The following is a 14,866-nucleotide window of genomic DNA, read 5'->3' as shown; positions in this document are numbered from 1 at the left end:
TCCTTCTTACTTTCTTTGCATATATAACCTGTCAGTGTGTCTTTCTTCAGTTAACAGAAATTTGATGCAGTTCATTCCAGTGGCTGCGTGGCAGTACATAATATGCAGCAAGAGTGGATGCTTTGAAGTAGAATATGACATGTCTTATTGATTTATACTTTGCGGTCATCGACCTGAGGTCATAACGAAGACATGTGCTGCTTCTACTGATAATACCAAAAGCTGCTAACAGCTATTCCAGCTTCATCCCAAATATAATTTATCTGTGCTTTATGATCTAATTTCTGGAGTCATTGCTTATATGTGTGGATATATCTGTATACATAGGTCTTATTGAAGTAAACCTACTAGTTCAAAGACTTTTTTGTGATTAAAACTGGCAGGAATTAGTACTAAATAGAGTCCATAATGAGTCTGATCAGAACAAAAGGACAAAACATCTTGCAAAAGCAAAATTTAAGTGGAAAAATCTACCTATTTGTTCATATGCCACAGGTGGTGCAACTTGTAGGTGTTCTTGGAGAAGTAATTTATTGAAATGTAGATGTAAGGAAGCATTTTCTATTTCAGTGCAATTTTAATTCATTTTATTTTATTTTATTTACAGGATTAGCTGGGACTGCTGCAGACCTAGAAAAAAGAAAGCTTATTTTTGGAAAAAATTTTATACCTCCAAAGAAGCCAAAAACGTTCTTACAACTAGTCTGGGAGGCGTTGCAGGATGTGACTCTTATAATCTTGGAAATTGCAGCCATCATATCTTTGGGGCTTTCGTTTTATCAGCCACCTGGAGAAGGGAATGAAGGTAAAAACTTTTTAATAGAAGTCATATGTATAAGCTTAAGTAAAACCAGTCTTATATCTCAAATTGATTCTATCCCCACCCTCCAGAAGGTCAGTAACAGGAAATTTCCTTGTGATTTGTTCCTATCCCCACTACAGCTGGTACTGACATATTTTTGTATGCTTGACATTTCTTTATGCAAATAGCAGAACCTCGTGACATGTGCGAAACGAGTTAAAGAAAAATCACAGTACTCTTATAAAACTGGTGTTTATTCATCTTAGATGCTTGTTTACCACATTATAGAGGAGAAATACATAATTGCTTATATAACTATATGTATCCTATATATGTGACCGTGCATAGGTATTCAACTAGTTTATACCAGCTGACAACTTGCACTTAGCGAAATTCATTTATTTTGGTATTTTTAGTGATATAGCTAAGGCTCAAAAGGGAGTATTAGAGGATAGGTCATGTTGCTTATAAATGATATACTGCAGAATCCTTCTGTAATATCTGTAGAAAGTTTTAACACCCTGCCCTTCCCCCCCACTCCCCTTTAGAAAGTACTCTTGAATTCACATGCTTAAAATATTCATTCTTCTACATAAATGCAAGATTTCCATTTCTGGCAACTGATCCAGATTTCCCCCTCCCTCCCCGTGCTCTCACAGACTTACAAAGCTGGATAAAACATGCTGTGTGAAATGACGTGAATAGCTTGGCAAATGTCTGAAGAATGTCTTCCTCTAAATATAGCCTTGAAATGCATTTTACATTTGCTTCAGTTTCCTTTGGCCACTTCCCGTGAAGACCTGTCCTCCTTCCTTTTCCATTCACAAGCAGAATAAGCACGTAGCTGTGCATAGCTCTTCAGTCACATTTATGATTCTTTAATCCTTTAGATATAATCAATAATCTTTTTTTGCTTTCTAACTGAATTTTGAATATGTGACTATTGATTCAGCAAGTGTCTGATTTAGACATGAAAAGAAAAAGGAGTCATTTGGTTTTTAACTGTAGAAAAAGTTATTTATTGTTATTTCCTCGTATAACTGGACATAGTAGTAGAATACCTTGGGGACATTGTAAACCATGAACAATGCTTTACAAAATTAGAATTTAATTCTGCAGACTTTTTTCTTAGGCATAAATGTGTAGGGTACACTCTTATGTTTAATTTATTTGGTGGGAAAGGAATTTTGAAAATAGGATGGTTACAGGTTTTAGGAAGAGGATAAATGTGTCATCAGCCGCTGTTTGGTTTGGTTTTTTGTTTGTTGGGGTTTTTTGGTGCGTGTGTGGTTTTGTTTGGTTTTTTTATTCTTATTTTGATACTGCATTTAAAATGTTTCTTTCCCATGGGAAGCTCTGACACAGCTGAGATTCTGAGAAAGTCTGAAGAGCTCAGCGATACAGCCTGGGAAAAAGTGTTTGTGTTTTCCCACAGCACAGGATTTTTTTTCATTGGTCACTGTTTTCCCTGTGTTTTTAGAATTGTTTTCCTGGAAGGTTTTGCCATGTTTTACATAGGGAGAATAAATCAAGTTAGTGAATTTTAAAACTGTTTTCTTTCAGCATTTTTGATTGACACAATACTGCCTTGCAATATTTCATTCGCTTGTTGCTTAGGACTAACTTCAAAAGCTGTGACCATCTCTTAATGAAAATTACAGCCTTTCTTTGTAGGAATACGGGACAATAACATGACAATAAGACGTTAAGACACAGTGCAATTAGCATTTAACTAGTTTCTGCAGTTTAAGTGTAAAATATTTTTCTCCCGAGGCTTTAGAAGGAGGAATGCATGATAAAATCCACACATCCAAAAACTATTAGAGTGCATGACTTGCTTCAGGAACCTTGTCTACTGGTATAGTCTAATGTGTGTATGCTTGTGTGTTTTGCTGTATTAGGCAGTTATAAGCTCAAAAGTTGATTTTCTATGTGTATTTCTAGATTGACTATTACTTCCCATTTTAAGCTATGGATGTTGATACATTGCCAAATTTCCGTCTTTTGTAGCATAATTGCATTTCCAAATATCTACAATGCAGCTTGTTATTAACTTGAGAAAAGTAAGCGGATTATTACCTACTGAGTTGCATTCAGTTTGCACTATTGGAAAGAGCTGACATTTCTGTGGTTTTGAAGCATCAGCAGTGACATTTCTCAACCAATCTTAACTGCAAGAAGTAGTAATCTATTTTTGACAGTACATGAAGGTTTTGTTCTTCATTTAAGATATGGGTGAATCTTGAAAACTTGATTTAATTTTGTGCTGCAATCCCAAAACCTAAGCTACAGGAATAATAGGGTAGTTTTCTTTTATTGCTTCTCCAGAAGCCGCTTCAGTTCCTGTATTTTCATATTTCTTAGCAAGAGTGAAAGTTTCAAGAATTTTGTTCTCAGAAGCTATGCTAGAGTTGTTTTTATGATCTGCTTTGCATTCCCTTTTACCATCTGACAGGCCATTAGGAGCAATTGAGAACTTCTGCATAAATTATCGTCAGCCCTGTGGCAATTACTGCTCTCATTACTGATCCACACGGCATCATCTGCTCTTTCAAGAAAGTACAAAACTACTGCTGCATTTGAGCAAATGTATTTTGGGAGAAAGAGGATGTAATGAATATGTGGGATCCTGGCTTTGTTGTTGTTACATGGATTAATGTGGGGCTATATTTGAAATACTTGGTTTTGTGTATCAGTGTACGATGAAATTGTTTTTGTATACAGTTTGTATAGTCTCGAGTGTCTGGGTTTTAAAGACAGTATAGGAATAGAAAAAGCTGCTTAATGAGATCAAATACGTGGACTGTGGTCTCAAACCATCACGCTGCTTGTGGAAGTGAACCAACCTTTGGGAATGAGAGCTCAGACTCAATCAAAAACCAACCAAGGGACTGAGAAACGGCCATGCTGCTCAGTCACTCCTAGATCACCACCTCATTTTGCTTGCAGATCTGCAGAAATCTCCCACCTGGTTTTTAGGTTTGTTTTCACAGAATCCCAGAATGTCAGGGGTTGGAAGGGCCCTGGAAAGCTCATCCAGTGCAATCCCCCCATGGAGCAGGAACACCCAGATGAGGTTACACAGGAAGGTGTCCAGGCGGGTTGGAATGTCTGCACAGAAGGAGACTCCACAACCTCCCTGGGCAGCCTGGGCCAGTGTTCTGATACCCTCACTGAGAAGAAGCTTCTTCTCAGTTTTAAGTGGAACCTCTTGTGTTTCAGTTTGAACCATTACCCCTTGTCCTATCACTGGTTGTCACCGAGAAGAGCCTGGCTCCATCCTCCTGACACTCACCCTTTATATATCTGTAAACATTAATGAGGTCACCCCTCAGTCTCCTCTTGTCCAGCTCCAGAGCCCCAGCTCCCTCAGCCTTTCCTCACATGGGAGATGCTCCACTCCCTTCAGCATCTTTGTTGCCCTTTTGTGTGGGGGCGTGTTGTTGTTGTTTTGGTTTGGGGTTTTGTTTGTTGTTGTTGTTGTTGTTGTTGTTTGTTCTGTTTTGTGGGGGTTTTTTGTTTGTTTTCATGTGTGTGGTTTGTATGGGGTTTTCGTTGGTTGTTTTTTTTTTTTTTTTTCCCTACTCTTCCTCTTAGATCTCTGCTGAAACAGTCAGTTCTTCTTGCAGGAATGACATAATTGCAATTTGTAATTCTCTGAGCCTGTCTGAAGCTGTCTTCCTACAGTGCACCGTGCACATCAGAGCACATCGGCAGCATGGCCCAGGTTCGGTGCATCCCCCATCCGGACCCTTGTTGAACTGGTTACAATTTTTCAGAGTCTTCTGCCAACACCCTCACTAGCAATGCCTGGGCCTTCTTGAATCCTCTCTTTGTGACTGTCTTTTAAGCCTTATATCACATGCGGCTCTTACTACCTGGTTGCAAAAAACACCTGATGATCATTTACTGTTTACATGGATGTAACAAACCTTTTAACTTTTCTTCCCTGAATTCTATTTCCTTATGTGGATTGCAAACAGGGGAAAGAAGTAGCCTGAGGTAAGATGTTTTACTGTCCCAGTGTTGAAGGTGAAACCGCAGGCACTGTGTCTTATTTTTCAGTGTACAGTTCTTTACAGCCCGGGGGGAGACGTGAAAGGGAAAGCCTTTTTGATTGAGGTAGCTCCTGTTAAAATTCCCAAGGCAAAACTCTATATTGAAAACACGTGATCAGTTACGTTGCTTAATACTGCTCAGTGGAGGTTTGGCTGGGTTAGCCTTTCTCTTACTTATGCAACAAGTTAATGAACAGGAAAAAGTACAGAAACAGGGCACAGTCCCCTGGAATTTGGGCCTCCCGTGCCACTTGCATGAAGCTGCTGGTGGTGGTGATGTGCTGGTGCTGCTCGGGGCTCTGGCTGCTGTGCCCACTGATCTCTCGTGCCTTAATTTCCTTACAAGAGACTGTATTTCTTGGGCTTCACCACACAGTTGTTTCCCTTCCAGCTTTTAACCGTTTTCATAAATTGGAATTGTTTTTTGCTTGGGGGGGGGGGGGGGGTAGGGTGTTGTTTGTTTGTGGCTTTTTGTTTGGTGGTTGTTGTTGTTTTATTTTACCTAAGGGTAATTCCTACCCCTTGTTGCCTGTATTTGCAAATCAGCCAAAATCCTGTACCTCCACATTCGTGTGCAAGGTTTGTCTTCTGCTCTTGCAGGCATTTCTCTGCATGTAGAGAAATTTTCCCTGCATTGGAGGATGCAACTCGGTATCTCGGCCTGTCGTGCTGCATCAGCAGGTACCAGTCACCATCACAGTCTTGCATGTTAAGAATAAGAGAAAATGGAGAAGGAGGAAGAAACCAACCGACCAAAACCCAAACTCAGCCTTGGCACCATCACAGGGAATATTGGCTCACAGCTGTAGCGCCCTGGGGACAACTCGGAGAGGTTAATCTGAATTTCTTGGTAGGGAGGAGATGGGTGTTTCTGTGGTGTTTGGAAGGAGGCGGCGCATCGCTGCCCAGCCTCCCCACAGGGACCAGCGCTGGGGCTTGTCAGGAGAGCTGGGCTGTCTCCGTAATTCGCGCAAGATGGGACAGGAAGGATAAAGACCCTTTCTGTGTTGCCATGCATGACAGGACAGCTCGGCCGTAGATTTGATAAAATTCTTCTCTTTTTCACAGTTTTTAATCCGTTATTTTCTTCCCTTCTGTTTCCTAACCAATAGCTGTGATACAACTATATTCATTTTAGTATTTTCAGTTAGCTGATGTTTGGAGTCTCTTGATCCTTCAACATCCAGTTCTTAACAATTTTCTTCACACTATCAGAGAAACTTTTTTCTTTCTTAGAGTTATTGCCTAGATCATAAACTACTTATATTCTCTTTCCAAGAAGTGTAATGCCATAGTAGGTAGATCTTTTTTTCTCTGGATAGTCTAGAAATGTTACATTCTTCTGTTGAAATCAGCTTATTCTTAAGTTGTATAAATATTCAAAATGCCTACTGGGGAAATCTCAAAATAGAGTCTTGTGTATGCAAACACATATTGGCACAGCAGAAACACACAGGTGTCATTTGGGCAGGACACAAACGTTGGAGATGACACCAATTGCAGGATTAGCTCTGCAGGAGCACTACCAGCTCGGCTGGTCTTGGAAATGGTACTCAGTATTATTAAATTCTGCAGCAGAGTACAAGCAGTTCCTGCCAAATGTAAACATATTGTTTTTATCTTTATTAATATTGATCATTTGTAATATCTTAACACTGGAAGTGAGTGCTAGTAAATCTATGTTTGGCTCAAGATTTCATTCAAGAAATACTCATGCCCCCTTCACTTAAATGACCCTAGAGGCTAAGCAGTTGTTTTAAAAAGTTAAAGCGCTAATTATTGAGGAACTCTAATCAAAAGTAATTCAAGTTAATTAAAAGTAGCCTCAGATAAATAACCACACAAAAATGTTGACCAATCCTCTGAGTAATTCAGCTCATTTGCTTCCCAGTGAGACACAGTGGGTATAATTGAATATAAAATAAATGTTTTAATGTGACATTTATCAATTTTTACCTTGTCGTTACTCACACAGTTGCATCTGGGGTTTCATCACACATTTTCCTTAGCATTTTAACTCAGTAGGGCTACTCACATGGTAACGAAGCACCTGAATTCGTTCATGTCCTTTGTCAGACTTTGACATTCTGAGAGTCTTGCAGGGTCCGTTCAAGATCCTGGGACACAAAGATTTCCCCAGGAAAGCATTGCTTATCTCTCGCTGGATTTGAAAAATATGCATTTATATATTTGATTAATTAGTGAAAAAATCAGATATGTCAGAAATGAGTCGGCTGAACAAAGTTAATTCTCTGTTCTTTTTGGCAGTTTTAGATCTTAATCTTTTTTTTTTTCTTTAAGAAGAAGAATTTTACATGTGATAATGTAGATTGCATTAAAAGTACATTAATTTAGGCAGCATAAAAATCTACGTCGTAAGGCAAACGTTAATGTTATTTTACAAATTTCCTAAAATCATAGCAGTACATAACAATAAAAAGTATGTTTTGCCAAGTCTCCTAGTTATGAAGCCAACATTAAGATGGAAAACTGATTCCATAACCTATGTCTGTGTACTTTATATTTTAAAAATATCATCCAGTAATGTTTTACTACATTGAAAATCCATTATCTCTTTGAAGTCCTTTCCATAATGCAAAATGTGTTGTAGAAAATGTGAAGCCTTTTTAAAAGAAAGAGATAAATTTCATTCATTTTAATACTTTGCAGTGGTTTTAGTCTTAAATTCCACCCTGCCTCATGACCTGTGTTAGTCAAAAGGCAAATCAGCCCAGCATCCCAGAACAATTACTTACAATATTTTCAGAATTTTTTTGCAGATGCTGAAAATAACAATAATTAGTAAATATCTTCAAATCTGCTGTATATCTTAAAAGGTCAAGGGAACAGTTGAACTGTCATGTAATCCTCACTCTCAGTGTTAACTAATCGCCCATTGGCGTGGCAGGGCAATCTAGCTGCCGGTTCCCAGTTTTGTTATCTGTACTATTTGCAGTCCGTACACACTAGTTTTAATTTTGCAGGACTGTCAACCGTTTGTATAGTCCAACATAATCTTATACCAAACCAGGTACTTCTTCAGAGGGTTTTAGTTCTAACTTTATTTCATTTTAGCCCTTAATTAGAACAGGTTTGGAATTCCACACACATCACTGTTTGTTTCAGAGTGCTTTCAAATGACTGTTTTGACTATAAAAACCTAAAATGCGTATATTATTCTGTGAGTCTATATAGAGTCTGTTACATAACATTCTCCAGGCACTGAAGAATACTGAATCAATGGAAAACAGGTCATATATAAGAGGGTATAAAGGCAATGCAGCCTTAAAAGCTGATATCTCCTAATAGGAACCCTTTATCAGCTTTTTTGCTACATAAATAACACTGATCCAGCTGTCACTGCACTAGAGGTTTTTATTGTGCTGCCCAAGGAGGAAAATACACAGCAGAAGCTGAGACAATAGCAGTGCAGCTATTAGAAAATAGCATTTTAGATAAAATAGCTTAATTTCAAAGCACAGATTAATTTTGGAGTTATCAAAACACAACTTTTGAGGAGTGTTGTCGCAGACAGTGGAATACTTTGATGATCATTCTTCATCAAAATTAAACCACGAGATTCCTGAAGGATTTTTGAAACCAGTCTAAACCACGTGCCAGCACAAGGGATGAAGCAGTTGGCATTCTGGAGAACAGGAGAAACACAAGTAGTTGTCCTCTTAGAAACAGCTTGTTCTGCCAGAACCCCCCCATTTAACCTCCTTCCTCCCAAAGCCAGGATGAGGTGAAGCAGCACATGGCTTCTAGGAATGTTAGCCCCATCTGTTTTATTAAATAAATGAGTTCCTTTAAGAATTTGCTTAAGAAAGTGTCTTACATTTTAATTGCTGCCCTAAATCATACTTCAGTTCAAGGGCTAAATATCCAGGAGCAGAGAACAGAACAGGTTGGAGTGTGCAGCTATTACACATATCTGAACTCTCGTGCATGCAAATTATCTCACTCTCTTCCAGTACTTGCATAAGGCTTTTTTATCATGAGGAGAAAATTGTGTGTATTTGTGTTGTCATTACCTGGATGCACTATTTCATTTCTGAAAATGTTTGGTTTCTGTTGTTTTCTAGATTCAAAAGTGGGACAAATTTAGGTTTAGGGGTCCAAATTAGATGAATTGGGAGAGTCCTGGGTGGGATGGGGTCATGGAGAGCATGATCCAAGGATGGTTTGGTGGCTTGTTGATGAGCCCGAAAGAGCCCAGCTTTGGGAAAAGGAGCCTGGCTTTGGGAAAAGGAGCCCGGCTTTGGGAAAAGGAGCCTGGCTGGTGTTCAGCTGCAGGACTCGCTGAGGTGAGGGCTGGCTGTATAAATCAGAGAGCGACCAGTCGCTGTTCCTCCCCGGCCTGGTTAGTCCCAGCCTACTGACAATCCAAGGGCAACCAAGAGGCAGGATATGAAAAAACCTACTGGAGTGGATCTCAGAGATCATTTAGTCTGTCCCCATACTCAAAAGCACTATCAACAACACTTAAGTTGCTCTTGGCAGAAATTTCTCATACTTCTTTCTAAAAGGTTCCAGTGATGGAAATTCTGTGTCTTTCCTAGATAATTTGTTGAAGTGTCCATGCAGTGGGACAGTCACTCCTGGTGCATAACCTCAATGTCTCTTGCAAGAATTTAAGCACATCGCTGCCTTGTTATTATTTTGACATGGATGTGAAGACCAATTTGACATATTTCCAGCTATATTTTGTCTACTTGAAGACAACTTGATTATAAGTAGTAAATTATAGCTATTTATGGGAACTTAGCCAGCTTTTTCAACATGAATTTCAGGATTGAACAACACATCAATAATACAGAGGAATACAGTATTGCACTGAATTTGACAAAGGGAACAAAAATATTCTCTTAAAATTATTTACCCCATATTTAAAAAAAAAAATAAAAAAATCCCCCAAACCAGCGAAAACCCAAAAGCTCTGAAAATATCTGTATTGTCAAATGTTAACATTAGTACCTTATGAAAGAAAACATTATGAAATACAGGAATACTGAGTGTTTTCTTACCCAATTGTGAATTAAAAGATCGGTTCTAATTTAGCAGCTTTAAAATCTCAAATATTTTTCAGATTTGCAAAATTTGTTTATTATGTGACTTTTTAAAATTCAAAATATTTTGGGGTCAGGTTATAGGCTTGTTCTACAGTTTCAAAGGAAGGTGCTGTTGGCCAGCTAGTCCGCATGAGTTCAAACAAATTACGTCAAAGCCCAAAGTCTGTGTGTGCCTGTGGTTCATGTCTGTTGGTGGGTTTGAATTAGAATGGAAAATTATTATCGGGAAGAAGTATTTAAGCTCAGATGGATGAAACAAAGCAGATATACCTTTTTGAACACCAAGACTGATGATAAGACAGTTGTATAGCACTTTGCCGCTTTTTTTTTTTTTCCTGTAGAAATTAGGAACGTAGTAACAATAAAATAGGCCTCTGAGACACAATATCTAACATGCAGCATGAAGTTATATGCACACACATGTTTAATCGGGTATTGAATTGGGACCTGCGGAAAAGAATCTTAAAATTGCTCAACTTCAAATCTTCATCACTGCGCTCTAGGGGTTTTTAAAGTTTAATCAGACAGAGAATAGGACAAGCCCCCACCCTGCTGAGCTCCAGTGTCAGGACTAAAACACAGACAGTGAGTGTTTGGTATCACAGTCCACATCCAAGGCAGTGGAGTTAATACCAGGTGTAACTGCACTGAATTATACTGCTTTTTATGTATGCATGTCAGTGTGTGCATATACATATGTGAGTTACATGAAAATATGTATATATTTATACATAATGTATATGTACATATGTCTCCTATCAGAAAAGTAATAATTTAAACAAATTATTCCAATTTATTCTGTTATTGTGTGAGGAGTTCTGCCATTTCTCTCTAGGATATGCCGCTCATATTCAGTGTGCATGAACTTTTGAAGTCTCAAAAACTGCATGAGTCAAAACCAAAATTAATATGCAGAATATAAGGACGGTATGTTCTAAATGGAGGGTATCCTATTTACATGCAGCTTTGGTTGTATCTGCATTAACATTTTAGTTTGGATCCAGAGAATACTTCAGAAACTGCGTCTCCTGTTTGTCCCCCGTTCCTGTGCTCTGGCTCCCATTGCAGGTGCTGTTGGAGAGTGCACAAACTGGATGTGCATTCAGATGGCATTTCATCCCATCCTTTGGGATGAAAATAAACTGCAAAATATGGCCCAGAAACAATGTGTCCCTAACACATAAATTTGCACTGTAAAACTACTTTTAAAGGGCTACACTATTTGCTAGCATTGGTAGGACTTTTTAATGCCTTCTGGTGCAAGGCATGATGATATAATGGTTAATCTTTTACTGACATGATTTTTTACTTCTTAAAGCTTTATAGCACTAAGTAATGAAGATGAGAAATTTAATGAAAGTAATAAACACTGCAGTTTATGAGCTGTTTTTGTGACGGAGGTCTGTAAATCTTCCGTACCTTTTTCAGCTTGGTTTTCTTGTTCTCATGAATACAGCTGATGAGTGAGGGAGTAGCAGCATCACAGGAGGCTGACGTGTTTCCAGACCTGGCTCAGGAGCACATCAGCGCAGCCTAAGCTCCGAAGAGCACTGGTTTAATTTTCTGGTTTTGTGGTATCCTAGCTGTGTTAGGGTGCTTAATTTTCTTAATCAGTGGCTTTCAAGCTGTGGTCTGTGGACCTCTGAGAATCCATGAATTACTTTGAAGGGGCCTATTAAAATCAGTAACCTATTCTTAGTAGCCTCTCTCTGCAGGGCTTGTAGGCTGGAAGAGGTTTACAATTACTCTTTAAAAGGACTAAATGTATGACGTGTGTCAGTCAGCAATCATCCAACGGGAGTAGAGCATTAAGTTATTTTTTAGAAGCTCTCATGAAATGTCTGTCAAGATTTTCAGGCAAAGTCAACTTTTTTCAATATTGTCTTGCAAATTTTTGGTAGCATTTCTGTTAAATAGTCTTTCTGTAAAATCATCTTAATTAGAACATCTTGTTTTGAAGCACAAAAAAAAAGAGGGGGGGGAATATTTTTGGACAGAAGTACATTTTGTTTATTTTAGAATGCAAGCAAAGAGCGATGGAACAGTACAAGCATCCATTAGTCAGGCAGATGCCTTCCTAAAAACCTTCCATGATGGGCTCTTCTGATCATTCTGCTTCAGGCAGAAAGAGAATGGGCTTTGTTCATAAGGGTTTAGCAGATGAAGCACAAGCAAGAAAGACAGCTCTCAATCTGATGATGTATTTATAAAATGTTTGTTACTCTGTACCATATTTTCTTGAGATTATATATTTTAGTTCTTCAGCTGTGTGTTCAGGACCTAAATGGGCCATTCATGTTTAACAAGGCTCTCCTAAGACAACGTTACCCCAGTAGTTGCAGCGTTCCCTGCAAAGGTTTTTTTTTTAATAGCATGGTTAGAATTCTAAACCAAACTTAATAAAACTAATCCAAGTGAATAAGTGTCAACATACAGACAACAACTTTACTGCTAATATGAAGCTAACAGGAATTCTAATTTCTTCTTACCAGTTTTATTTGTAATGGTTTTTTTTTTTTGCATTGGCATAATAGCCTACTCCAAGTGTGGTCTTACAGTATATGATCATGAAAACAGGCGTTCCTTTCCCTCCCTATTTCACTCTGACCCAGCCAATGCCATTTATATTAGCATTCCAGTCAAGTGATTCCAGACTCATGCAGTTCTCTGGGATCAGGCTCCTACATTGTTAATTCAATTTAGTACATATCTCTTTCAAATTTAGTCTGTCTTTTACATTCAGTTTTGTCGTAGTTCTGATATTTAAATAATATCATTTGAAGGGAATCCCATATTTGTGATATGTGTTCTTTATTGCTGTCAATTGGTTTGCCTTGGTGATGCAGTCTGACCTTAAACACTTTTCTGATATAGTCAAATGAGTTGAGTTGTCCTCAGAAAGCCTCACTGGAGGTATCAAGGCTGGTCACTAAACCAAATTGCACTGTACATGTTTCTGTTCTGCATTGGAACTTACCCAAGGTCTTTCAGTTTTTTTCCTTGAAAAATCCTGGTCTGCATTCTTGGAACAGTGACTTAAATTTGGAGAATTCTATACATTTTTATACATTGTGGATGAACACAAAGAAACTTCCAACCTTTGACTAGAATTTTCATTGTGGACATTGATATTTGTACTGAAATGAAAAGTCGAATCTGAAACAATTTGGTTTGACAAATGTATTTTTTCCATTTAATTTTTTTCCAATATCTATATACAGTGCATGTTTCTTTATGGAATAGGTCTAGGTTATACAAACAGCTATACAAGGTGTTTGTAAGCTGTCTCCTTACTAGAGGTCACTGTTACAATTAGCCCAGCATAGCCCTTCTAGCACAAAGCTCCTGCTCTCCAGAGTAGGTTGTCCTGTGGTAGGAACCTGAGGTTTTACTGACAGTCTTTACTTCTCTCAGTTAACCCCTAAATAACAAATTGCTTACACAATTTAAGAGAAGACTGATTATTTCATTCCATTATTTTGTCTTTTTTGAAAAAAAAATGTACCGTCTCATACATTTAGCAATGCTCATAAAGCTGTTTATGATGGTTTATTATTAAGGGGTAAGTATTTTTGATGATGTGTGAAAACACTTGTTTTTCAGATTCTTACTGGGTTGCACAGCAAACATATTAGCTGAAAAGATAATTAAGTGAAGGTAATTGCTCTTTTATAAGTGTTTTGATGAAAACATATTTGTTGTTTTTTCATGTGCTCTCCTGTTTTTCACCATATTCTAAAATGCCTGCAAATGGCCTAATTCTAGATGATTCAAGGTTGCATTGAAGTTTTATTTAGTAGATACTGTCTTTTTCTGAAGCTTCCCTATTACAAACTCATTGATTCTTGATCTCCTGCTCTCCTGGCTGGGTACGCAGTCTGGCTGGCTATGTTTCTGACTTTCTCTTTCCCCTGTTTCCTCTGAACCCATCACTTTTAGAATGAAATAGAACAAGTGAGGTTCTGCTCACCCAATAGTGGTTTGGGGCTTTTGTGTCAATTGATATTTTTATTGCCATGTGACAATCTGGGAATCCCACACATTTGGTGTCTCTGTGAGAAGTAACTGAAAAGAAAACAGATTCATACACAGCTCCTCAGAGTCAGCAAGGAGAGCCCGATTTAGGTATCACTCTCTGCCCAAGAACAGGTAAGTATGGACATGATACTATAATGCATCACAGACTCAGAAAACAGCAGATGTATCACTTCTGAAATACAGATGGGATGAAGTGGCACATCAGTTTTTTGGGGGCCAAGCGTTTGTCCAAAGAATGGTTCACTCTGGTTATGCTCAACTGTATCAAAACCACCAGTTCTATATTGTTCACCAGCACAAGGTGTGCTTAGGGAGCAAACTAATTACCGAATGTCAGCAATATCAATAAATGACAGAAGTTTAAGACTTGAGCTGGCTTCAGTAACAACACATTAAGAACTTAGAAAGTGCAAAATGTGCACATTGTGTCATATGGGACCTGAAAATTAAATAGTTGTTTCATAATGTAAAGTGACCTACATCTGGTTTCTACAAGTCTGTGTTGGACTGCAAAAAATTAAGTCCCATAGATACCTTCCCTTCATTAGAGATGTGTAGATCATCGACAAAACGGGGTTGCTTTTAGATATTGCTCATTAGATAGATTTCCAGGTTGCCAAGCATGACTTAAGTCCCAACCAGGGACATGAGGCAATGAGAGTTAGAACTTTGGGATGAAATAGAAAATCTTCTCACATATTTTCCGGGAAGAGATTCTCCAGAAGTATTAATTCTGTAATACTCAGCTAGGACACGACCTTGCAAGTGTTGTTGAGTAACTGCACTGAAACTCTTATTAATAAACATAGAGAACAAGTTTCAAGCTCTGCTTGTTACATTTCAAAATTGTATTTTAGCTTTTGAATATGTTGTTATATTTACCAGACATTTTTAGC

The 14,866-nt window shown here is 38.2% G+C and overlaps 1 protein-coding gene across 1 annotated transcript in view; it reads left to right on the top strand.

Moving 5' to 3' along the window:
* Window positions 1–14,866, top strand: part of ATP2B2 (ATPase plasma membrane Ca2+ transporting 2) — a 260,605-nt gene that overhangs the window by 142,187 nt on the left and 103,552 nt on the right. The window contains exon 3 of the mRNA XM_082060191.1: window positions 608–805. Within this exon, the coding sequence (XP_081916317.1) occupies window positions 608–805 (198 nt within the window). The remainder of the gene's footprint in view (window positions 1–607; window positions 806–14,866) is intronic.

This window comes from Streptopelia decaocto (genome assembly GCF_964273445.1).
Source record: "Streptopelia decaocto genome assembly, chromosome: 8".
NCBI lineage: Eukaryota > Metazoa > Chordata > Aves > Columbiformes > Columbidae > Streptopelia > Streptopelia decaocto.
Note: the sequence above shows the minus strand (reverse complement) of the source record. Positions and strands in the feature narration are given on the sequence as shown.